Here is a 24183-nt window from a genome sequence, read left to right on the forward strand (position 1 = left end):
CATAGACCCCAGAAGTTGGTAACACACAGTAAATATTTGATGTTTTCCTATGACTTGTATTCAGGGACGTCTATCCCTCACCTTAGCATGTGTGAGTAAATTAATTGTAAAAATGTGATGATCTTTAGCTGTTAGTCTTGAAGAAAAACGTGTAAATCATTTATGATGATAAATGGAGGTACCGATGAATAAAATTAACCTTTTCTTTATTATTAGTTGGTGAAACTTACCCCTTCAAGTATAGCAAGGGTAATGCCAGGCATCAAGACAGACATATGTGGAAAAAGTTTTGTGATCAGAGTTCAGATCAATGTTAAGAAGGATGGTATATATTATTCTGGACTAGCACAAAATAATTCGTCACAAAAGCAATGATTTGAAGCTAACATTTTAAATAAACCTCCTCTCAGAAAACGTTACCGCCTGCTGTAACTTCTCAGTGATTTAGTCTCTCCCTGGATTATCCAATCTGATTGAAAGCAGATTGGTGTTAAATAAGTATCAGAAGATGGGAGTCATTACATTACCACAAATGCCTTCTCCCTTTCAAGAGCAGGTAGAAGGGAGTTGGGGGGAATTCCCTTTTTTCTCCCATCAGGGAATAAATATTTTGGCCTAGAGGGACACAGGCATGCTCTTTTGCACAATCTAGTTAGGAAGACTGGAATTTAAGTTTGTGCCATTGATAGAAAAAGAGCTGAAAGTGGAAAAGTACTGTTAGCACTTAATAGTTTCGAGATTGCATTGGTTCTAAGCACCCTCATGACAACAGGGTCAAAATACCAAGTTTTCATCATTGAGGGGAAAAGCAAATGAAGCCATCTGAGAGATGAAGACTCACTGAACAGTAATATGGCAGACAGAAAGGGAGGTGCAGCTGTGAATGACACTTAATAGGGTCAATGATTTCTGCTGATTCTTCATGCTCCTGATTGGAAGATAAAGGAGACATGATTTTAGACCAAAGCAAAAGAGATAAAGAAAAATTTCGAAAGCCACACAACCAATGTTCTTAGTATGAAACACGCTGCCAGTCATGTCTAAAGGAACACTTTAGAAAGGTTTTGAATTTACATTAGGACTTAGTTCTGAGTTCAACCAAGTAGAAACAATACAGGCTCTCACTCCCCATATTTCAAATAATATATTTACCATTCTGTGATTTTGGGGAACGTCTTTCCTTGTTCTTCAAATCGTGAGACATTAGCAATCGTTGAACTGAATTTAGCTCACAACATTGTTTTGAACCAAAATGTTTGTTGTTTTTAAATTTTGAGGGCTAAAGTTAAATCTGTGAGAAGAGCTTTCAGACAGAAATCTAGCCATTTACTACAAACGTCTGAAATAAAAAAGATCATTTCTAGGAGTTGCATGCATCGATCCTAGGTTTGTATCAACATAATTAAGAATTGCAATAAAAAGAAAACTCCAGAATTCCCTGGCGGTTCAGTGGTTAGGACTCTGTGCTTTCACTGCCCAGGGCACGGGTTCAATCCCTGGTTGGGGAACTAAGATCCTGCAAGCTGCGTGGCCAAAAGTAAATAAATAAATAAAATAAAGCGCCAAGTGTGGGGAGAGAAAGGAAAACTCCATCACCGATATTACAGTCACAACGAGCCTGCTGTCCTACAACTGGACACAGGTCCAAAAATTAAATGTCATATGTTTAAAAAAAAATCAAACGGCACTGAGCTTGTAATGTATATTTTATTTTGCACAAGCTTGCATATATACTGCACATACATTCAGTTTAAGAGAAGATGGAAGGCACACAAGGCAATTGGACTACTGTATCCTTTAAGTGGTACAAAGCAAAAGGTAAAAGTTTGGAGAGTATACAAAAGCTTAAACACACAAAGTAAAACCCCCTTCCCACCCTTCCCCCCACAACTATTTTTTTTTCCTGTTTTAAAATTTAGTAGCTGCCAAACTAAACTTTTTACTTTTACTTTAAAATCAATTGTCTACTGCACCTTTTTATTTACTTTTTAATATGGACACAGGGAGTCTCATTGTTTTTTTCTCATATCAATTAATATTACAGTACATCCTTGGTAATACAAAATTGTACACCTTCATCAAATAAATTAGGATAAATTAAACCAATAAATTATGCAAAGTCTTCAGAACAATAGACAACAACAAAAATCCACAATTGAAATTGCCTCTAGCTAAAAAAAAAAATCAAAAATTGACTTTATCAGTTCAGTTATTGTACTATATTCAGATCAAAGGGTCTTTATTACAAAAAAAAGAGCTTAATAATGCTATTTACAACATATTGCTAAATAATATAAAGGCAGTGTTTTGTCACGGTTTATACTATATACATATGAGAAATGGCTGGGACAATATTGGGGGAAGCCAGGACCTTTGATTTTTCTGGGTATTGCTGAGACCAACCCCAAATACATTTGCTTTTCTAATTCTAATTTTGAAGTGGTAATATACAATTTTAAACTGCTTTTCCCACCTATGGAGAATATTTGAATATTTTAAAAATAAAGAATGAAGCCATTTTCACAAAAGCGGGCCAGTCTGTTTGCCTCTTCTGTTCATGTCTGTGCATTTTCAGGGTGTCAGGTTTGAGAGAGGGCTCAGTTGAAAAGACTCAAAGTCCAGATGCTTCCAGATTCCATTATATTCTTAGAAGGATGATTATAAGAAGATGCAAAGGTTAAATACCAGTTTTGATCCCAGCTCTGAATATGAGCATTTTAGCTTTAGTCTTACGGATGGTTTACAACCAACAGATCTACAGAAAACAAAACTGCATTTCCTTCAACATCACATGTAAGTGCAATACAGTAACTGCTTTACTCACAGAAACCAGTTACGTTCTTTTAAGGGGAGCTTTTTGAAAACAATGCTTCTTGTAATTTGCAAACACAGAGTTTGTACCAGAACGAAACATTTGTACTATTCACACCAATGAAGATTCTATAATATACATGGCAAAGAGATTCTGCTCTGTCCTCACATGTACACTGCTTCTTTCAGGGGAGTCTGTAAACCACTTTTTCTTTGATGAATTTATGATTGCTTCTGGGGGACATCTTATTTTTAAAGCCCCCAGATCTTTCGCTTTATGACTTAATATTAACTTGTATGTGTATGCATGTATGTGTGTGGGGGGGGGGGGAGGGAGGTTACGTACTAAATGTCTTCATGTACATAGAAAAGAAATTTCATAAATTTACAGAAACTGCATTACCCTTGCCCTTGACATCTGATGAAAGAGACTGTTATCTTTTAAAAGTAGAGAGCAGGATTTTCAAGAATGCTTTCAACTGTCTATACAGTCACTGAAGTGTTCCTAATAAATTCAACAGATGTTGTGAGAATGTAGTTATTTATTAAAATCTCATGTCTTACGTAACAACAGCCATGAGGTTAAATATTTACATTGCTTTATAAAAGTTCCCCTCTTGCTTTAGTGTTTTTGTTTTGCTTTTTTTTGTTGTTTTTAAAATTTTTTTAAATGATATTCACCCACATCCCTAGCACAGCAACAAAGATTCTGCAAACATAAAACACTTTAATGAAATAATACTTGGAGGCACAAAGCAAACTTCAGGAATATGTGGGTGAACATTTCCTTAAATAATTACTACATTCTACCATCTTCCACGTTGTTTTACCATTTAAAGTGAAATGTCCTCATTAAACAGCCAGAGATACAGTAAGAATTAAATGTTTTGTTGTTGCAAATAGAACATTCTTTTCACAAAACATAACGAATGCCTAAAATAGGTCCTTAAATCTAGATAGGAAAAGGTAAGCTTTCCACTTCACACGCATATATATATGTATATTTTTACATGTGTGTATATGTGTGTATGTGTTTTTATGTTCACACATCTGCACACACATATATAGCACATGGTATGAAATATTGCTTCTATACTACTTTTCATTAGGCTAAGAAAACACAAGATTTGCACCACAGTTACAAAAAATTGGCTTCTACAAGAATTTTCAAAACTCGAATGCTGCTCAAACGATTGAGGAAAAAATAATTTGCGGTATCAAACTGTTCTAAAAATTCTCTTCTTCAAAAACGTATTCTCCTGCTTTGTTTTAAAAAGACACAAAATATGCATAGCTATCAACGTTATGTCAAACAGCCAGAAAAAAAATCTAGTGTTTATTGCAGCTGTAGTAATTGGAAATAAAGTCAAAAAGATGAAATCGAAAGCCACAGAAGGCACGAGAACAACTGTACTTGTGGGAAAAAACTGGAATTTTGAAGGATTTTTTAAAATCCCCCCGCTGGTGCGTTTAGGTCTAGGCACAGACTATAACCTCAAGTGTAGATGCAAAAATAATTTAGGGTTAGCAGAAAATAAGTGGAAATGTGGTATTTCAGCATGGACTTTAGACTTTGTTTCCCTGTGTAAACTGTCCCTAGTCCTTCACCCTCCCACCAGAGAAAGTGAACTTTCTCCCAAGTCGCCAATTTTTACTTGGTGAGAGTTGAGCTAAGATTGGAAAGATGGTGTTTTAAAGAAAACTTGTTAAATAGGAGTTTTGAGAGATAGGCTTTTGTCATTTTCCAATGCACTGGGAGGCACAAGATTTTATGATGGTGAAAGAGAAAAGAATCACCTAAAAGCAAAATGATTGAGTTCTGTTTCCAGGACAATGAGGTGAGTTTCTCCTCATGCTGCAATTTCTACTCTGAAACAATTTCTATGCCTCAGTGAACATTGAGAGGATATTATTGTAGACAAGTGCATCAACATTTGGTTGTGAACACACGTTTTTGCTTAATTTGTCTATTTCAATTAGAAAGGCAGGGGAGAATAATACTAAAAATTCTAATACGTCAGGAATCAATACTGAATTTGCCCCAGATCAGGAAGATACTAGCAATCTATCCTTATAGGTGAAGACATTACGGTTTTTGCCTTTTACCCTTGCGAATGGCAACACAATGGTGATGTGAATTACACGGGAACAGCAAAGACCCAGTTCTGTGCTGATGTGAACAATGAATGTCATACTCTTGGGCGTGAAGCAAGGCGAAAGAGTGTGACCACAAGTTGAGATTGCTTCCCTACTTTGTGCTGATTGGATTTTTCTTTTTTGGGGGGGTTTTCATTTTATTCCAATGTGATGATTATCCAAACACTTTTTTTTTCCAAACAAGCCGGAACAAGAACAAATTGGCTCTCATGGCTCTGTGTAGGAGCCTGCGAGCTGGGCGATGTGTTTGGCTGTGGGTGCAGAGTGAGGCCCAGGGTGTTCCAGCCCGGGCCACTGCACTCTGTCCACACCGCAAGAGGCCACGTCTCCTGAATGACGCAGGCATCATAGGACCGCGCCGTTTAACTTAAAGTCAGCAGGTTTTAAGGCTTTGTGCTGACAATAATTGCCTTCGTACATTCCTGTCCATCAGCAGAATTTATAAATGATGTTAAATGACAGCGATTGGGTCACCTAGTTACATGGGTCAGCCTGCAGTCTCCAAAGTCAAATGTAATTTTTATAAAAATCAAGGAAAAAACGATATTTATGTTGTATACGATCTAAATACCAGGTTTTTTTTTTTTTTTTTTTTTTTTTTTTTTTTTTTTTACTTTGTCACTTTAGGAGATGTAGATCAAGTTACTAAAGGGGAGGGAGGGTTCTGGAAAACACTATTAGAATAAAAAAGGAATTCTTACTGCATCTGCACACAAAACCCATCTGAGAAAACAAGTGTGAATGCCATACGGCTTTTTAAAAGCAAGTACGGGACTTTGGACACCTTTGAAAAACTGGAAGAAAAAAAAAAAAGAAAAAGAAAAAAGAGGAGAACCATTGAAGAAAGCATGAAATAGCAGCTAGCTTTCTTATGTGTGCTGAAATTGTGTCTTTTGGGTTAACTCCCAAACTCTCCTATTCTATACACTCTTCACGTTTTGGTCGATTACTAGCTTCTGAATTAGAAGAGACTGTATCCATTTCTTTAAAACACTGTACCTAAAATGAAGAAACACTTAAAAATTAGACCGTCACCACTTTGAATATCCATCAGGGTAGAGTGGAAATGTATAGGAAAATAGGTCATTCTCATATGTACTCCTCTCAGGAGGGGAAGATCGCGTCAGCTAGCAGCTGTTAACAAACTTCTAGTGTAGGCAGGAATCTTATGGTCAAGTTGGGATGTCCTTTATTCCTTACCATAGAAAGGAATTCAGAAAATAGTGTTTTTTGAAAAAAGAAGTGTTAAATATTAAACAGAAATGATAATTCTTTTAGACCACATAAACAAAGTTGAGCAAAGAATAAATTTGAAACTTATGTGCCTTTTAGTATCTGAAGCAAGATAAACAGAAAATGATAACACGTTATAGGGGTTTTTCTGTATGAAGAACGACAGATACTTATTACCAAGAAGAACCTATTGCAAAATTTCGAGAGGTGACTAGAAATCACATGAATTTCCAGTCTCATTTTGAAAGAGTCAGTTTTGTACAAAACTGCTTTGCCTCCAAAGAAAATGGTACTAGCTTGTGGCGTTTGCCATTTCTCTTAGGAAAGACTTGACGGTTAGTGATTATGTTTCTTTTTAAAATTTGACCTTTTGGGGTACTTGTGAAAAGTGAGTTGTTCATCTACCACTGGCATTATTTTTAAATGTGTGATAAAAAGCGACTTACTGAGTTCAAACCAAACAAAATATTTAAGTTTATCAAGTGGTTTCATTGAGTTTTCTGACCTTCTCAGCAGTAAAAACAAGAGACACATCACTGACTACAGAGTAGTGCTGTGTCACGGGTCTCCCTCTGCCAACCGCCGTGCGCAATAAGCCATCAACCCAGCAGAAGCATCTTTTAAAAATGCCCTTCCTTGCTAATATAGACTTTACACACGTCAACATTCTTTTTCCCTGAAAATTAACCCTATTTTAAGTCTCCAAATGTTAAGGGCCTTGGGCAAAAGTAAACTAAAGGCGGAAGGAAAAGAACCATCCCCTTGCAATGGAAAACAGAAGAAAATGAGAGAAAGATGATGAGGAGGGATTACCAGCTGATTTTGTAACACATCCATGCCTCCCATACACATATATATGAAATCAAAATCTAGACACGGATAACTTGGACATCCAAAGGGGACTGCTACTATTCATACATTCGAAAAGAGTTGTTGAAATTTCTACTCATGAAGCAGCTCTTGTAGGCAGTTTGGGGATTTGAAAATCTCAGGGACTTCACTATCCAGCTTGCAGATGACCTTGTATATAGCCTTCTTCCAGGAAGGATCAACATCTTTGCCTGCGATAATGGCATTGAAAAACTCCCGTAATGTGATCTGCGCAACTTCCAGGAATCTCTCTGGAACCTGCTGATACAAGGAGACAATGGCATTAATAAAGTTTTCAGTTTCAAGTCTCCAGTTCTTCAAAGGAAATTGAGCTAAGTTCTTTCTTTCAGAAAGGGGCTTACATGGCACCTGCATTTTCTAAAAATGGCCGGCCTCTATTCTCTTATGTAAAGTCGTTATATATAGTAGCATTGTAATGTGGGGTTGACAGCTTTATAGAGTTTTAGAAAAAGACTTGTGCAAAGGATACATGCAGAACTACTGAAAAACTGCGATTCCATTGTGAATATCTGAGTAGAAAAAAGGCGACATACTGTTGGGATTCCTCACTTCATTAAATAGGTGTATTCCAGAAGCAAGTCGCCACCTAATCGTTCAGAATTTGAATCATATTTCCATTGTGAAAACAAAATGTGTTCTCAAGAGTAGAATAATAATTGGCCTTTGATATAAACTAAACTAAACCCACACTATAGGTGAAGATAGCAAAAATCTTAGTTTCCTGCTTGTATCAGAGGATTGTTGACCCAGATGTTAAACTGTATATTAAAATAATCTGCACTATAAAGTACAGGCATACCTTGCTTTACTGCGCTTTGCGTCACTTCATTGTGCTTCATACATAGTGCGTTTTTTTACAAATTGCCGGTTTGTGGCAGCCCCGTGTGGAGCAAGTCTATCGGCGCCATTTTTCTAACAGTATCTGCTCACTTCATGTCTCTGTGTCACGTTTTGGTAATTCTCGAAATATTTCAAGCTTTTTCATTAATATTATATTTGTCATGGTCATCTGTGATCGGTGCTCTTTGATGTTACTATTGCAAAAAGATGCAACTCAAGGCTCAGATAACGGTTAGCATTTTTAGCAATTAAGTATTTTTAATTAAGGTATGTACTTTTTAAGACATAATGCTATTGCACACTTGATAGACTACAATATAGCATAAACATAACTTTTATATGCACTGGAAAATCAAAAGATTTATGTGACTCGCTTTATTGCGACATTTGCTGTATTGCGGTAGTCTGGAACGGAACCTGCAATATCTCTGAGGTATGCCTGTCCTCTATGTACAAGAAAAGAGTAAGATAATGATACTAACACTGAATCCCAAAATACAAAATTTGTACTGAATCTTAAAATCCTACATTGGAAAATACTTTACCTCGAGATTAGAATTGCTCCATGAGAGATGATTTATGCAGCTGATAGCAATCATAAAACCCCGCATTTTTGGACTGCTTATTATGTGTCAGGCACTGTGTTATGTACTGAATGTGAATTATGTCATTCAGTTCCCCCAACATCTCTGTGATTATTAACCCCATTTTACAGTGAGAAAATGGAGGCTCAGAGAGATTAAGGGAATCGTTCAAAGTCATTGTACTCTAAGATAAACATGCTTCAAATATTCTTTTCAGAATCCCTATCTGTTAATCCTTTTCTCCCAGAGCAGTGAGTATATATGTGGGTGTTTTTTGTGTATGTTTATTAATTATTTATAATAGTTGTTTGTTTAATAGTCTAACCTCTTGTCTAGGGAAAGGAATAGCTATTCATGTACTTATTCAGTATTCTTTGTAAGTTACATGGTAAAGCATGGCCTATCTTTCCCCACAACAAGGAAATGGATTCACAGAATCATTCCATGTACTCATAATTTTCCAAATACACACTGACACTCCGTAGATTTCTTTTAGTGGGGTACTTATACATTAATAATGTTTTATTTTTACAGTAAGTGCAGACATACGAGGAAGTAAAATGCACTGCAGTTATATGTGTAGACAGATCTGTCTACACATATACAAGAGGTATATATTTTCATCTTCGTTCACACTTGCCCCTTGCCAAAGTAAAAGGGAGGGATTGTCATTTTGAACACATTTGACCCCTTTCTCCACGCCTTTTCTCAATTTGTGCAGTGGGCCTTTCTATAATGATAGTAACTGTTAAAGAGAATGAAAAAGATACCAGACATCCCTGTCTTACATATTTGGAGTTGGACAAAGAAGTTCAGTGCATCCCATGGCAAGTCACTTGTCCTTTGAAGGAAACCTAATAACACCCCAGAAAAAAAGGACCCCCATCTGGGGCTGATCAGAATCTAGAACAAGTGAAAAGTTTGAGAAGCCCCTCCCAAAGATATTGGCTAGTTTCTAAGGACACAGTCCCCACCACTGCCTGGAAAATCATGGAAACATCACCTTGTCCCCCATGGATGTGCAAACCCATATACCCCAAAGGCCATTCCCTGCTGAAAATTCATCTGTATTTTCAACTGAACTTTGATGATTTTCTCCCCAACCTCCTGCACATACATGAGTATTTGTGGGATGGGAAGGGCCTGGAAGAGCAATCACCCCTCCTAGTCACCTTATACTAAATAAAAAGTCAAAAAAAAAAAAATAAAAAGAAATTTAAAAAGAGGGCCTTCCCTGGTGGCGCAGTGGTTGAGAGTCCACCTGCCAATGTAGGGGACACGGGTTCGTGCCCCGGTCTGGGAAGATCCCACATGCCGCGGAGCGGCTGGGCCCATGAGCCATGGCCGCTGAGCCTGCGCGTCCGGAGCCTGTGCTCCGCAACAGGAGAGGCCACAACAGTGAGAGGCCCGCGTACCGCAAAAAAAAAAAAAAAAAAAGTCATTAAGCAGCCTTTTTGAGTACTCCTCCCTCTTCCCCAAAGATGATCCTTCACATTTTATCAAACGGGCATTACTGAGAGAGGGATTCTGGCTGGAGAACAGTTATGCAGTGCAACTACCCACTCTAACTACTAGGTTTGGGAGCTGTTAGCCAAATGCTACAGAAACATCATCAGAGTGGTTTTCCTGCCCATAAGCAACAGATCCACGATGAAGATCTATGTTCCTTGAACACTCGGGGATGCGGCCTGGCCTGGCGGAGAGCTGCAGGGACAGAGGGTATGGCAGCGGCTCCAGATGAAGTCCCACCCACTCCAAGGACCCTCCAAGAGATCTGGGGAGCCAGGGACCAAGGGAGCAGGGCTGATGTTTAAGACAGTCAGAGGAGGGAGGTGCGTCCAGAACGGCATCAGCCCTGGAGGAGGGAAGAAACGTAGTTCTAGGGTTTGCCTGAGAGCAACTCAAAGTAATTTCTTTGGGGGCACGTGCAGCCTCCACCCTGTTATTCCTTATCACTCGCCATGCTGGTTACTGGATTTTAGTGGGTCTTATCCTGTTTTAAACATTCATTTCTTTTGGCAGTAACCTTGGGCTGTCCTTTAACATCTTTTATATTTGTGTCTTGATGTTATTTGCCTTTTCACCTACTTATTTCTAGATGTAATGAATTTATCGTAAGAGGTCTTTAGAGAGGAAGTCCTGGCTTCTATTCTGCGTATCCCTCACAATGCTTCACAGAGTTCTTTCGCATCATCTTTGATAAACGGTTCATAACGAGACCCTGCCTTCTGCTTTGTTCTACACTGCGCTAGAGTCACACTTACCTTCTCCCTAAATACTGAAAAAAAAAAAGGAATTTTAAAGTAAGGATAGAAAACAGAATTTAAAGACTTGAAATAGATCTCAGAACTCATTTCATAGGTGAAGAAACAGATTCTATGAGATGAAGAAATTACGAGATGAAGAGACTCAGGTGAAACAACTTATCCAGGTGTCTTTCCATTAAACCATGCTGGCTCCTTTTTAATGCAATGTCCTACTTAGAAGAGGCATCAAAACCTTGACAAGCTGTGGATCTGTGGTTTAGAAAAACCACGGAAGAGCTAGTAACTTCAAAATAAGTGCACATGACACAAAAGATTCCCAAGAGGAGACTACGGTTATTGGTTTATGTTTGGGAAGGGATGAATTCTTTGCAAATAGTTTGCTAATTTCTTGCTTACTTTGAGGCAATACTCATGCAATGGATTGGGCTAGGTAAAAGAAAGTTATAATGACAACCGAGCTGAGTGCCAAGGAATCCCATCCACAGATAGAACTATCACCCACGAAAAAGAGACCCGTACCTCTCTGCCAGAAAAGTTTCCCCAACTCCATTTAACAGAGTAAGGGGCGGGGGAGTCCTTTCTGATGTTTTTTGGGGGGTATCTTCGAATTCAGGGTAATGAGAATGGTGTTGCCCATATTTTTTCAGTACCTCTTCACACCTAATGGATTTCCAATCACTAATAAACATCTGCAGAAAATCCCTTAGTGACAAGTAATCCCTTATCTAGCTTTCTTTTAATAGAACCCAGCAATCTGCAGAATGAACCCTAGAGTTATCTCCTCAGCATCAGGTGGCAACAGTCAATCAAGTCCCTGGAATGCAAGACAATGCAGGCCGCAGGGAGGGGGAGGGAAGGCCGTGCCTTTGGACATGCCACAGGGGAAAAACAAAAGGCTTCCAAAGTCTCTGGCTGGGACTCTGAGGCTATTGTGGGAGTGCTGAGTGTTCTTCAGGAGAGGAGAGTGGAAACTTTGCTTTGATAAAAGGCATCCCAATATAGGAACCTCACCCCAAATGGTCTTGCCTCTCCTTGCTCTGATATTTGGAGGAGAATATGACTGCGGGGAGGTACTTGAATGCACTCGTATATTTCAAGGGGGTTGGCTATCAGCATCCTCCCATTTCACCACAATTGTTTGCACTTGAGTCTCCTCAGAGCACATGAGGGCCCCGTGGGCTTAGATGAAACGGGAGAAATGGGAGGATGTTTTCCAGTCTGTCAGCCCGTGCCCGAGTTGCCCATATGTGCGTGCAAGGCGCGCGCATGCACTGTGTGTTGGGTGAGTGCTTGTTTTGCTGTTCTTTTTTTTTTTTTTTTTAATCAGAATGAGTGGCAAAGACACGTTTTCCCCCCGTCTTCCTCCTCCTCTTCCCAGTTGCTTTACCTTCAAGGATGATTTGTTTTATTAAACTGACTGTCCCTAGCCTCTGCAGTACATAATAAAAGCCTGACATAGCAGGCTGCCTGCTTTCTGTGTCCTGCAGACACTCATCATAAGTGTCAGGACATACCAAGGTTAGCGGTCACTGGAAGTGTGCTCACTGGCCCAAACCTTGCCAAACGCTCTTGGCAGCTGAATGAATGTCACAGAGAATAGAAGGGGAATTACAAAGGTTAAAAAGAAGACAGCCTCTCCTATTTTCTGGAGATAGAGAAGCTGATTTTTCACACCTCGGAAACATCCATAGGCTCATCCATCAGCCTCTTGCAGGGGACCTAAACCCTGCCCCTTTCACAGCTCCCCGTGGATACCTTTCCATCCTCCATCCCCTTTAAGGACTGGCCCACTGGCCGAATTTCATCAGTGGAATGATCTTTGCTGAAATGGACAGAAAACAAACCAGGCATTGACCTCTCTCCCTGGCCCCTCCCCGATAACCAATGGCTCAAATGGCTTATCAAGCGAATCAATCAGTAGATTACGATCTTATCAAGAGAGATCATCTTTCAGGTTCACCTTTTAAACTGTTTTTCTTTTTCAGACTTCAGTGGGGAAATGGAAAAGGAAACATATATATGGGCAGAAGTGGCTAACTGATGGGAAAGTAAAATCCTGGCTAGTATTTTGGTGAATTAGTTTGCGTGTGGGTTTTCTTTCTTCATCCTCCTCCATTTAAAAAAAAAAAAATACTATAAAAGGGCAATAAAATGCTGACTGTAAGAAGACCATGTCAAGGAGAAAAGGGTACTGGTATTTTGGATACTCTTCACTGCTCGCCTTGGAGAGAGAGTTATTCTTGTCACAAACCCTTTTGTCTGCATCTGCTGACCGCTTGCCTGTAGCCAGCAGCATACTTTAACTGTTTTGTCACCTCCTAACATCACATGCATCAGCTGTTGGGCTTTTGTTACGGGTATTGTAGAACTAATCCGCCGTGGCTGGTCTACCGTGCAGTAAATAAAACAGAAACGGGCTTCTCAGACAATTCTGCATGAATATTTCAGATGGCTTTTACAACTCCGATTCACAAAATCAAATAAATAAATAACTCCCACAGTCCCCGCCCCGGCCTCTACCCACACAGAAACAAAACCCCTCAAACTAGACCCAGATGCCTCCAAGTCAACTGCATTGAAGGCACTGACTTAAGCCTTCAAGCGATTGTTTGAGTGAAGTTGAAAGAACGGCGATCTCTAAACTTCAACACTGTGGTGTTTGTATTTATTATTAGAGTTAAACGCGTCTGATTCCGAAAACTGGGTAAGAGGCTTTGAAAATCTCGAGAGCTACTTTTCTCCTTGGGCTTTCTAAAAAAAGATGTCATGCCATCAGTAGTATATAGTTAGGGTCGCCCTGTCAAATCGCTCTTATTGTTTCCATCTGCATTTTCTTCCCTTCCACTCATCTGAAAGGGGCCAAAGGAAGCTGCTTGCGCATCTAATTCATCCTAAGAGCCTTTCCAAAATGTTTAACCTGTACTGGAGCACAAAAGGAAAAGCAAACTTTGGGCCAGGATTTTTGCAACTGAATTGACGTCGTGAGTTCTCTTAAGGGATAAAGAATGTACTAACCGTAACCATATACAGTGAGGCATTTTTCTAGACAACTTCTAAGTGTCTTTGGAGAAGTTAAAAAGAAAAAGGGCATCTGTGCGCGGCACACACACAAACATCAAGATCGTAGGAAAGGGGACAAAGTTGAAGTACTTTCCCGAGCATTCATTCACCCTACTGTGCAACGTGATTCCTCTAAACAAACTCTCCCATCCCTGATGTTTGTTAAGTAAATATTGATCAAGGAGAGACATATCTCCTGACGGCAGTGGCACAAACTGGGGACTTAGACTGCAGACAGAGCGGACTTCAATGGATAAACTCAGATGCTTTAGTAACTCCTCATTGAGATTATCAGACAAAAAGGGAAGGACAGATGCGTTATTGCTGTTCCCCTCCACTGTCTCACTCTCACTGAATTCTCCTGCCAGAGGTGGAAGAGGGGAATCGCGGAGCTATGAAAGATGGTGACAAGATGCTGCGACTAGGGGGGTCTCCCTTAGCAGTCACACACGCATTTATCCTGCGTGTACAGCCGGGGACCAGCTGGCCCTTCAGAAGGGCAGAAAGGGTGCAGGGGATGGTGAGATTGTGTTCCAATGCCCTCTCATTATGGGGAAGGATTGGATGGGAAAACAGGCACGAATGGGCTTTGTATCCAAATGTATCCAAATAGTATCCAAATGTAAGGTGGTGGTTAGAACCTTAAGGAGGAGTCCATCCACTTCCTAGGAGCCAGTTCACTGTGATTATTAAGTGTATGCGAAGCAGTGTCTTGAGAGATGCTTTGAGGAGGTTCACGTGGCTGATTTTATTGGCCGAGTCAACACACTGAGAAAAGTTGCTTTGTGTTTCCCAAGTTTTATTTCAGTCATTTCATGATTGTGACTAGAATCCCGTCAGGGGCTGAATGGCCACAGAAGCTTCCCTGGAAAGGCCAATTTTAAAATCAACTCTAGAGACTAGGTTTTGTGCATTAGGCACCGAGTACCACAGTCAAAGAGCAAGGTGTTATATTTAAGAGTTCCTACCAAATGGCTATATGGCGTTTAAAATTTGATAGGATGCTCGCACCTCTGTTTCAAAGGACTGGAATTATTCAGGGAGCGCTGGCTACAAAACTGCTTGCAGACGCTACACCGAATGAGGCCGAGGAAGATTCTGCAGCCACAACCGGGCTTCAGACTCAAGTCTCTCTGACTCTGATGCTCCAGGTGGCTTCAGCTTTCAGGGACCTTACAGGATTAGGTCAGTGTGATGCCCACACAATTTTAGGCCTATGAGTGGGCTCACCTCCTACTTACATGTTTTGCTACTTAAATATGTGAAGGCTAAATGCTTATAGGAAGTGGCGAGAGTTCAAGGCTATCCTTAAAACAAAACAACGAAAAAAGAACCACCCCCCCCCCGCCATGTTTCCTCCGTCTAAGCAAAGGAACACATGGCAGTAACAGTCTGTATCAATTTTTTGTAAACCTTCAAAAGAACAACGTTCTGTTGAGCGAAATTCAGTAGCATTCTGTAAACATTAATTTAAGGAAATCAATAGACTCAGTGAACTAAAGCCATATTGCAAGATAAACTGGCCAGAGTGCCACTTTGTCAAATAGATTTTCGTTTTCTCGGCCTGATAAAGACAGTTTCAAAACGGGGCAAACGTGTTGCAACCAAGGTTTGAAAAGTATGTGACCTTCAAACAGTCTCATTCTTCCTACAAAGCTGGGTAAACATACTTTAAAAGTGGTAAGATGGTTTAGAATTGATCTGGCTTTCAAATTTTACATAGGGTAGATTTCTTGGTTGTCTCACAGGAAAAGAGGAAACACAAAATAACGCGCAGATTCAGAATAGAAAATAAATGTACTTGGGAGAAGGGGTTAAATTGTCTTGAGAAAAAGAGCTCTGGGGGCAGTGTCGGTTGATGCTTGATTTTAAAAAAAGAAAGGAAGAAAGAAATCTTTATTCATGCTGACCTGATGGGCAACAGGCTTTCTTGCCAAACTCCAAAAGCCAAACTCTCTAGTGGGTTTGGGATCAGAGGTTTCAGCTGGTGGAAGCTGCTCCATTCTGTGAGCACCATGCAGTGTCATATTAATATGCAAGGGAGGAGCTGGGGGCGGGGAGGCCAACCTGGGGAAGGGCCGGGGAAGGACCCTGAGTGGGCGAGGTCCACGCAACAGCCTCAAGGTTTCTCTCAGCCAGCCTGCAAGAACTGCAGGGATAATTAGGAAAAGTGGCAAAAGGAAAGCCTGTCTCTTGTCTTGTGGCTACAGCAGGGACCTGCACTGGGCTTGTGGGAATACACTTCCGAGTGAAATTGCCCGCCATCCCCCGATGCCACACCAGCTCTTATAAATGCCGGCAAAGTGGCGCCTGGCTAGGACATGGTGCAAACAGTCCGTTGGAGGGAATGTAATAAAAAGAACGAAGGGTCACATGGGAACTGCAAGGAGGGAGGTTAAGGATCTACCTTGACTGGACAGTGGAGCGCCATGGCAAAGGATGCCAGGCCGTGGACTCTGGTCTGCTGTGTGGCCGTATGGGCTTGGCCATCACCCCTCACGTGGACTTCTCTCAACAGCGCGAAGGAAGGGCCAAGGCTGCCCTGAGGAGTTTCTTTGTTTCCTCACCTGAATTTGAATCTTTTACCTTTTAAGAGTGGGTATTCACAAAATACAGAATTCACAATAAAATTCCTATACGTTTCAGGTGTTGATAACATACACATTGATAAAATGTGCTGGGATTGAGCATTTGGAAAAACTGTGACTTTAGGTAATAAAGAAGACTGCCTTCACATCGATGCTACCTGTTAATAATTTGTGTATACATTTTAAACTGTGTAAACATCCCACTGGCAACTTTGCCTATAGATACCAAGATAAATAACCATGTCTCCCACAGCCCCAGAAAAGGAAGTCCTAGCTTGCTGGGAATGGAATGATGAATGCCTTTATAATAAACTCTATGAGGCTGTCAAAATTATTTTGTGCCGCTGAAATCTGGTTCACCAAATATGCCTAAAGTGGCTAGTTTGCTTGCAGGTCTTGGTGTTGTATGTATTAGGAAATCCAATAGTTGTCATGTTATTCGTTGTAATGAGTTAAATTTTCCTTCTCTCCCAAACACGTCTCAACACGTGACTCCACGTTTAAACGAGCATCAGTCAAAATAAACACAGAGTCATAGAAAAGGCATCAAAAACTAAAATCTCATATTTTCTCCCATCCCTCCACCCCCCAAGAGACTATAAAGATACTCTCCCATCTTAAAAACAAGGGTGAGCTCTCTGCTGGAATGACACATCTGGTAGGCTGTTCGGATAAGATCGGACCGAGACTACTGCATCAAAGAAGCGTCGTTTTGGAACTTCAGAACTAGAAAGGATCTCGGAGAGTTCATGTTCTACCAAAGAGAGAAAAAGCCTCAGCCAGGGGTCGGCAAACTTTTTCTATAAAGGGCTGGACAGTAAATACATAGGCTTTGTGGACTACATTTGGTCTCTACTGCATATTCATCTTTTCCACATTGCTTTACAAAGAGAAAAACCCTTCTTAACAAGGGTCATAAAAGACAGATTCAGTGCCAGAGCCGGCCTGTAGGCCAGAGCGTGCCAAACCCTGCTCTCAGCCAAACTTAAGAGCTAACCACTTTTCTGAAGGCCTAGTGCTCTTTCATTCTTCTCTAACCCTGTGTCAGCACACTAGTAGTTCTTGCAAGGGTAGCTGGGATCAACATACCCGAATTCAACCTACATTGTCACGCCACTCCTCAGATGCGTGTAAGGCTGGCCGTGTCTACAGGAATAATTAATGGACCACACAGAGAGATGCGAAGAACCGGGTGGACCTCAGTCTTGCCCTGCTTTGACAGGGAGCTTTTCGTTAGGAGCTTTCCTGCCAGCAAATATTCAAACGAACTACATGGAGGAATCTATCCCTCCTTCGTGACACAGGTAATGAATCAGCTTCGAGGGGACAATAAGCAGTATACCAGTCGCTCTGCAGGCTTAACTAACTTCCCTTCAAGTCAACCCCATGAATTACGTGCCAACCGCGTCTGAGTTCAAGACGGGCTCATAGCGCTTGAAGTTTAACTTTTGCTGCCATTACTGGGTGAGGCAGTAGGATAAACAGGGCCAAGCTTGCTGCCCTTCTTGGATGGGAGATTATTCGGAAACAACATGGCATCGACTCTCCAATACTGCACAAAGGAAGCTGGGGCACAGATAATCCGCAGTTAACTCCTGTCTCGTTGGAGAATGCATTCCGTGATTGTTTTCTGCAGAGGTTTACCTTCATAATTCAGCTTTGCCCGGGCTAACATCAGAACTAGCGTGTGCCCTTTATTCATGTGGATGGAGCAATGTGAGAGAGAAGCCTAGGGAGAAATTGCTGGGAAGTGGGGTTGAGGCAGGACAATGAGAATAGCATTGCTCAGAGTAAGCACCAAAGAAGGCACTGGGAGATACGGATGCTAGATGAACAGAGCTTCGGAGAACGCCGGGTCACGGGAGACACCGCCTCTCTGCTGACAACAGCTGATGCAGCCCCAATAATACCTGGGTTGTTTTGGGAAGGGACTGGGATGAAAGGCAAAAAAGTCAGAAAAAGTCTGCTTTGTGTTCTAGGGAACTCTATGGGTTTCTCCTCCAGGCTTACCCTTTGCAAAACTAAGCATGAGCCGTATTTCAAAAGCAACCTAAGAGTTTTGTGAAGGACTCGGACATTCCTTTTTCGAGAAAGGTAAATAGCTCAGAAAGTCAGAGAAACAGATTCCGGAAGGGCCCCGGGAGCCTTTGGAAGTCCTCTAGAACCCTACCGACACCTCATGGGTCTGGAGGTAATGTTTGCGGTGGGAAGACTTAGGATGCTGTCGAGACCCCGGGACTGGCCCTGCTGAAAGGCAGGGTCAGAAGTCTACATACAAATTATTTTGTACACCTTCAGGTCATTTAAGATGACGAATCTCTGGGAATTCCCTGGCAGTCCAGTGGTTAGGACTCCACGCTTTCGCTGCTGAGGGCACGGGTTCAATCCCTGGTTGGGGAACTAAGATCCCGCAAGCTGCACAGCACAGCCAAAAAAGAAAAAAAGATGATAAATCTTTGAAAAATACTCTCTGTATTAAAGGAAGTACAGTGGCCTTGAGAGCACAGCCGACTTCTGCTTCTGATCATGCCTCTTCCTTCACCCCTACTCAAACCCCCATATCTGTTCTCAGTGAATATATTACCTTTTACTAAGAGTCATTTTTAGTACCAGATTTTATTTTCCACTGTTAAGGTAGCCTTAAAAAAAAAAAAAAACAGAGGTTGGGTACAATGACCGTAAGAAAGATAGAAAAAACATATCCAAGTGACCTGTGTGAGGATCTGATACCTCCCGAACACAAAGTTGTACATACAAGATCCCAGTGGAAAAGACATTCCTGATTGATTACTACCATTTGGGACATGCTTAAAGGGAAGGATGATGTTGGTTTTACAAAAACGACCCACCAAGCCTAGTAGTGATGGTAGTTATAACGTCTAAAACAATTAATTCTGTCTTGGAAGAGGGGAGATGTTGTATATTCTACAGAAGTTAATACGTATTACACAGGCCGATCGTCTGGGCTGAGTTGTGGCCTCGGTGGAACGTGTGTGGGGACAGGTATACAGGCTCTCTGTTAGTTTGTTCAGGTCCATATAGTCTCCTAGAAAACCCACAGGCATGAGGGCTTCTCGGATGAATGACCTCACTGTTTGCCTGCCCTAGCCACCACAACAAAGTGAGCAGCAAATATAACGCCAATAAATTGTCTATGAATTTGAAAAATTCGCCTCTATAATCCCAGCAAGGGAGTCGCTGCATCTCCAAGGGCACTGTTAAAAGATCTGCAAAGAGGGCCTTGGGAGAACACTAAACTGGGCACCCTGGAGATTTTTACTGAGATAATTAAGACAGGGCAGCACCCCAAGGGTGGAAGTGGCCCCACCTGTTTGCCATCTGTATTCCCAGGACCTCCACAGTCACTGCTTAAAGCTTTGCATCTTGCACGGGACTTATGTAGAGAAGGCATAATGTCTTCTGTTCTAGAATCGCAGAATTTCAGAGCTAGAACAAAGCTCTGTCTTGAATCTTATCACTTTACAGGTGAACAAAGTGGAGCCCACAGAGGCAGGTGTTGCCAGGGGCAGGCCCTCCAATCTGGGGCTCCTTCCACGCTACCCTGTCATCTCGTGGCTGCCCTTCTCATCTGGAACCCATGACTCCAGAAGCCCGGAGCTGTTCCGGGCTGCCGTCATCTTTATAGCCAACCTTGGGGCAGGAGGAATCACTTTCTCTTTTCGAAACCAGTTTTGCACTGACTCTTTGTCCCAATTCTAACGGGAACTCCCTGTTTGCTCTTCTGTTTGTTTGTTTTCCTGTTTAGGGTCAGCAGGAAATGATGCAAGAGTTGGGTTACTGACAGTGGCGACAAGGGAACTTCTCTTTGGCTTGACAAATGAATGAAAGCAAATGCTTACATAGCGCTGACTTTGTGCTAACATATTCGTGGACATTCATTTAATTCTCACAACAACTCTGTGAGGTAGGCACTATCATCTCCCCCATTTTACAGAGGAGGACACTGAGGCAGGCACGGAGAGGGTAAGACACTTGCCAATGTTTCACTGCTAGAAAGTGTCAGCGCTGGGATTTGATCCCAGGGACTGGTTCCAGAAACCATGCTCTTAAGTTCTACGCTATTATTAGTCCAGGACCACTGACATTGGAAAGACTCCCCCGAAGGAAGTCCCTTTTAAGATCTCAAGGTGACGTTTTTATATAAAATTATACCTACTTGTAAGTGAACATTTTGTTTCCTGCTTGAGAATAATACAGAGATCAGAGCTTTCTTGCCTTAGTTGTCATTTTTATAGACTCAAGCCCAAGGTTAAGGCTGTGTCTTCATGACGTCAAACACTCCAATACGTTACCCACTAAAACACTGAAAACATCTGCACAGCAGGGTGGATCAGTGCAATTTCTATTTGGCTGGATATCTTCCGTAGACACAATCAGATTTGCAAGAATACTTGCCAAGGGTCTCATAAATTGGTCTCATAGGATCATTTGAACCAGTGAGTGCTACTGAGATGCTAGTCAAGAAATCCAGCCTCTGAGGATGAATGTTGGGGGCGATCAAAAAAGTCGCATTGGAGGTGTATGTGAGGTATAAAACCGTGATGTGGCCGCCCACTGGAATTCTGCCCTGGTGTCCTGTACTTGTAACTGTCCCTCAGGAAAACATGGTCCTGCCGGAAGAGCATTACAGAAGGGCTGCTATAAATGATCAGGTGCAACCCACTTACTGTATGAGATTAGACTTTTAAAAAGGATTAGAGCTCCTTAATCTGGAGAAATGAAGATTAAGAGGGAGTGATGATCAGAGTCTCTAAAATCAGAGAGGAAATGGAGACTATGGCCACAGTCCTGTTCACAAATCCCAGGATATTCTAACAAGGGATATCCCTTTGGAGTTCCAGGGAAATCACTTTAACAGCCATACAAAGAAGATACTATTTTCAAAGCAGGTAAGAAATTTAGAGAATTACTACCTTGAGAAGTGGTGTATTCTGAGCATGGAGTTACATTTTTAAAAAGGTTTTAATAAACCCAGGGGTGATAAAACCATAATGATCTAAAAATGGCAGGCTAGGAATGTTCTGGGGACATCCTGAGTCTTTCGAAAATGATGCAATCAGTGACAGGTACCCGCCTCTCCCGACATGCTCCCTGCCCAGGGCTGGTGGCCTACTGATCTGGCCACCTCTGTCCTCACTTTGATACCTAGCTTGTTCCTAATATTCAGAACAGGGGTCAATGACTGGTAAGCTCAGAAACCTAGTACAAAACAGCAACTCATTCCTCGGAGGGGGTTTTCTTTAATCCTTGCCAGGGTCTTTGTCCTCAGATTCCGAATTAGAATTCAGGACAGTGATCTGACCATGCTTCCTATAAAAATATGAACTTACTCCTTTCAGTAGACCTTAAAATTAAAACCTACATTTTACTCAAACAGAGAGACGTTGGAAACATCTTATGTTGCAGTGGTGGGGGGACAGAACTGGTTAAACTCTCTATTGGAGAAGCTGCTAACACAGGTCAATTAACTCACATTTAAGGGGAAATTAAACATACCGATTATGTAGTACCCATCACAGCCCAAGATATTAAGCTCTAAAATTTCCTGCGGTTAATGTAGAAATCAGCACACCTTAAGAAAAGCTGTGGCTCCATCGAACATATAGAATAAAACTTGAGAGAAATGTTTTAGCTCGTTTCCAAAACAGCCACGTGTTCGGCACTTTCAATATCTAATAATAGGTCATTGTTGGGGAGCCAAAGGCAGCCAAAAATAAATAAATTAAAAAAAAAAAAGGTTATGACAGCAGGAGGAGGGGGCAGGGGATTTTGGGAGGGGGTAGAGTGCAGACGAAGATGCCATGCAGAGAAAAAGAACCTTCAGATGACTATAACATGCTCAGCGAGGCATGAAGAATATTTTCTGTACTCACATTTTAGACTGCTTGCTGAAGATTGGTAAAACGTGGCAACGTGCAGGAGGAAATAAAAGAGCCGAGGAGAGGGAAGGGGCTGCAGGAGAAAGGCATCCATCTCCAAGCAAATGCCTAATAAGTCCTCATTCTAGCCGTAAGTACCACTGTAAGTTGGGAGCAATCCCGTGGTATCTTTTCAAACTGCAAGTTTGAAAACGTTAGTCCTCATGTTGGGGAGATATTCAGAATCACTATTCGTCTGGGGAGGAGGAAAGTAGGAAGGTGGGAAGGGGTGAGGATGGGTTAAGGGGTAAAGAGTTGCCTTGTTTCACGTTGTGCACTTTCAAGGGCTCTGGGCAAGAACACTGGGACATCTGGAGTTCAGAAGTCGAGGAAAATGGGGAAGAACCAGGAAGATGAATACGCGATCATCAGCTACACAAAAGAACGGAGCAGAAAGAAGCCTGGATTTGGGCACTCGCGTCTGGCAAGGAGGCCGCCAGCAGGGCTAATGAAGCATTTGTGGTGCAGGACGATTGCCAGCGCAACAAAGAAGATGTGCTTGGGCTCTGCAGATGTGCCAGGGCCCCCAGAGCAAAATAATGACATAATCACCATCAGTGTCACAGACCAGACTGTACACAAGGTGACAGGGGAGCAGGGGGGCTGTAATACACACACGGGGAGGACTCGCCGGGGCCCATGGCGGCTGCGCCCTGAGGCCTGGGATGCGGGCAGGACTACCTGCCTACCTCTCTCTAGCTGTATCTCACATCCTAAGGTGAGGCTTGTCCCCACCATTGGTGGCTGTGTTTTATCCAATCCCAGCTACTCCTGAAGAGGCCACAGAAATCTGAAAAGCTTACGAGAGATTCAGACTGGTTGGAAAAGGCTGGAAAAAGAGAAGGAAGGGGAGAAACGGAAGGAAAGAGTCTTGAGTAAAACTCCCTGTGATTCTGCTAAGTTCTGTGCTCCAACTTCCACGAACCTGACCCTAGCCATTCAACCCAACCCGAGGGACAAACATTAGCATGAGTGTCAAGGTTTCCTGCTGCAAAGAAAATGCAAGAAATATTTGGGGGCGCCTGGAGGGAGGATCACACAGTAGCAATAAATGGTCCACCTCAAAGCAGAGCACGAAAACAACAGGAAGGCAGGAGGGAGCTGCCCCTGCCCATTTTAAACAAGGTCTCTCAGCTGGCCTCGGCACCTGCCCTGGCTCCGGCTCCGTAAGGTGGGTGTGTTAGTACAGCTGTCTGGCTTTTAAGTGACTTTTGTCAGTTTGAAAGTGAAAAGTCTGTTTGAGGAGCTGAAAGAACAATAGCCCAGAGGCCGGAAGAAGGGCTGGCAACACAAAGGACTTAGACTACACTACTGTCCCTTTTCATTACTTCTAATGAAAGATTCATAAGAATAACTTAAATTTTTTATGATCCCCTTTTTGGTATGACTCTAGTAGTTGTGTCAACTTCCAGATCCAGGTTCTCTTTCAATAGCAAAGGGTCTGTTGTGAAAGTGTCTTCAAAGAGCAACAGGGACAGAATAGATTCTGGCCATCCTGTAGGCCCCTTTCTCCAGAAGACACTGCTCTCAGGGACACAGAAATGCTCTTTAAATACGGTTTCCTTCTGCCTTGAGGTCTCTGTGAACACTACAGGGAAGCGATCTTAAACCTCTCTAACGTGCTAGTTCAACTGCTCCTAGGAAGAGCGATTCTATTTGTTTTCTTGGCTTCACTCTATATAACAGGAACAGTAGTATAATCATCATTAATCGCTCTCTTTTCCCTTTACTTTGCAAATAGCTGTCTCCATAGTGCATCTTTATTTGGTGTCTCAGCCAAAAGGGCAGGGGTAGGGAGGGGGGGCGGGGAACA

At 41.9% G+C, this 24183-nt stretch overlaps 1 protein-coding gene across 2 annotated transcripts in view; it reads right to left on the minus strand.

Annotated features, from left to right (window-relative positions):
- Positions 1–5565: 5565 nt before the first annotated feature.
- Positions 5566–24183, minus strand: part of PROX1 (prospero homeobox 1) — a 49639-nt gene continuing 31021 nt past the window's right edge. For both annotated transcript variants that reach the window (XM_024751124.1, XM_024751125.1), the window contains exon 5: positions 5566–7329. In XM_024751124.1, the coding sequence (XP_024606892.1) occupies positions 7144–7329 (186 nt within the window). In that variant the 3' untranslated portion in view covers positions 5566–7143. The remainder of the gene's footprint in view (positions 7330–24183) is intronic.

This window comes from Neophocaena asiaeorientalis, unplaced genomic scaffold (genome assembly GCF_003031525.2).
Source record: "Neophocaena asiaeorientalis asiaeorientalis breed wild unplaced genomic scaffold, Neophocaena_asiaeorientalis_V1.1 scaffold67, whole genome shotgun sequence".
NCBI lineage: Eukaryota > Metazoa > Chordata > Mammalia > Artiodactyla > Phocoenidae > Neophocaena > Neophocaena asiaeorientalis.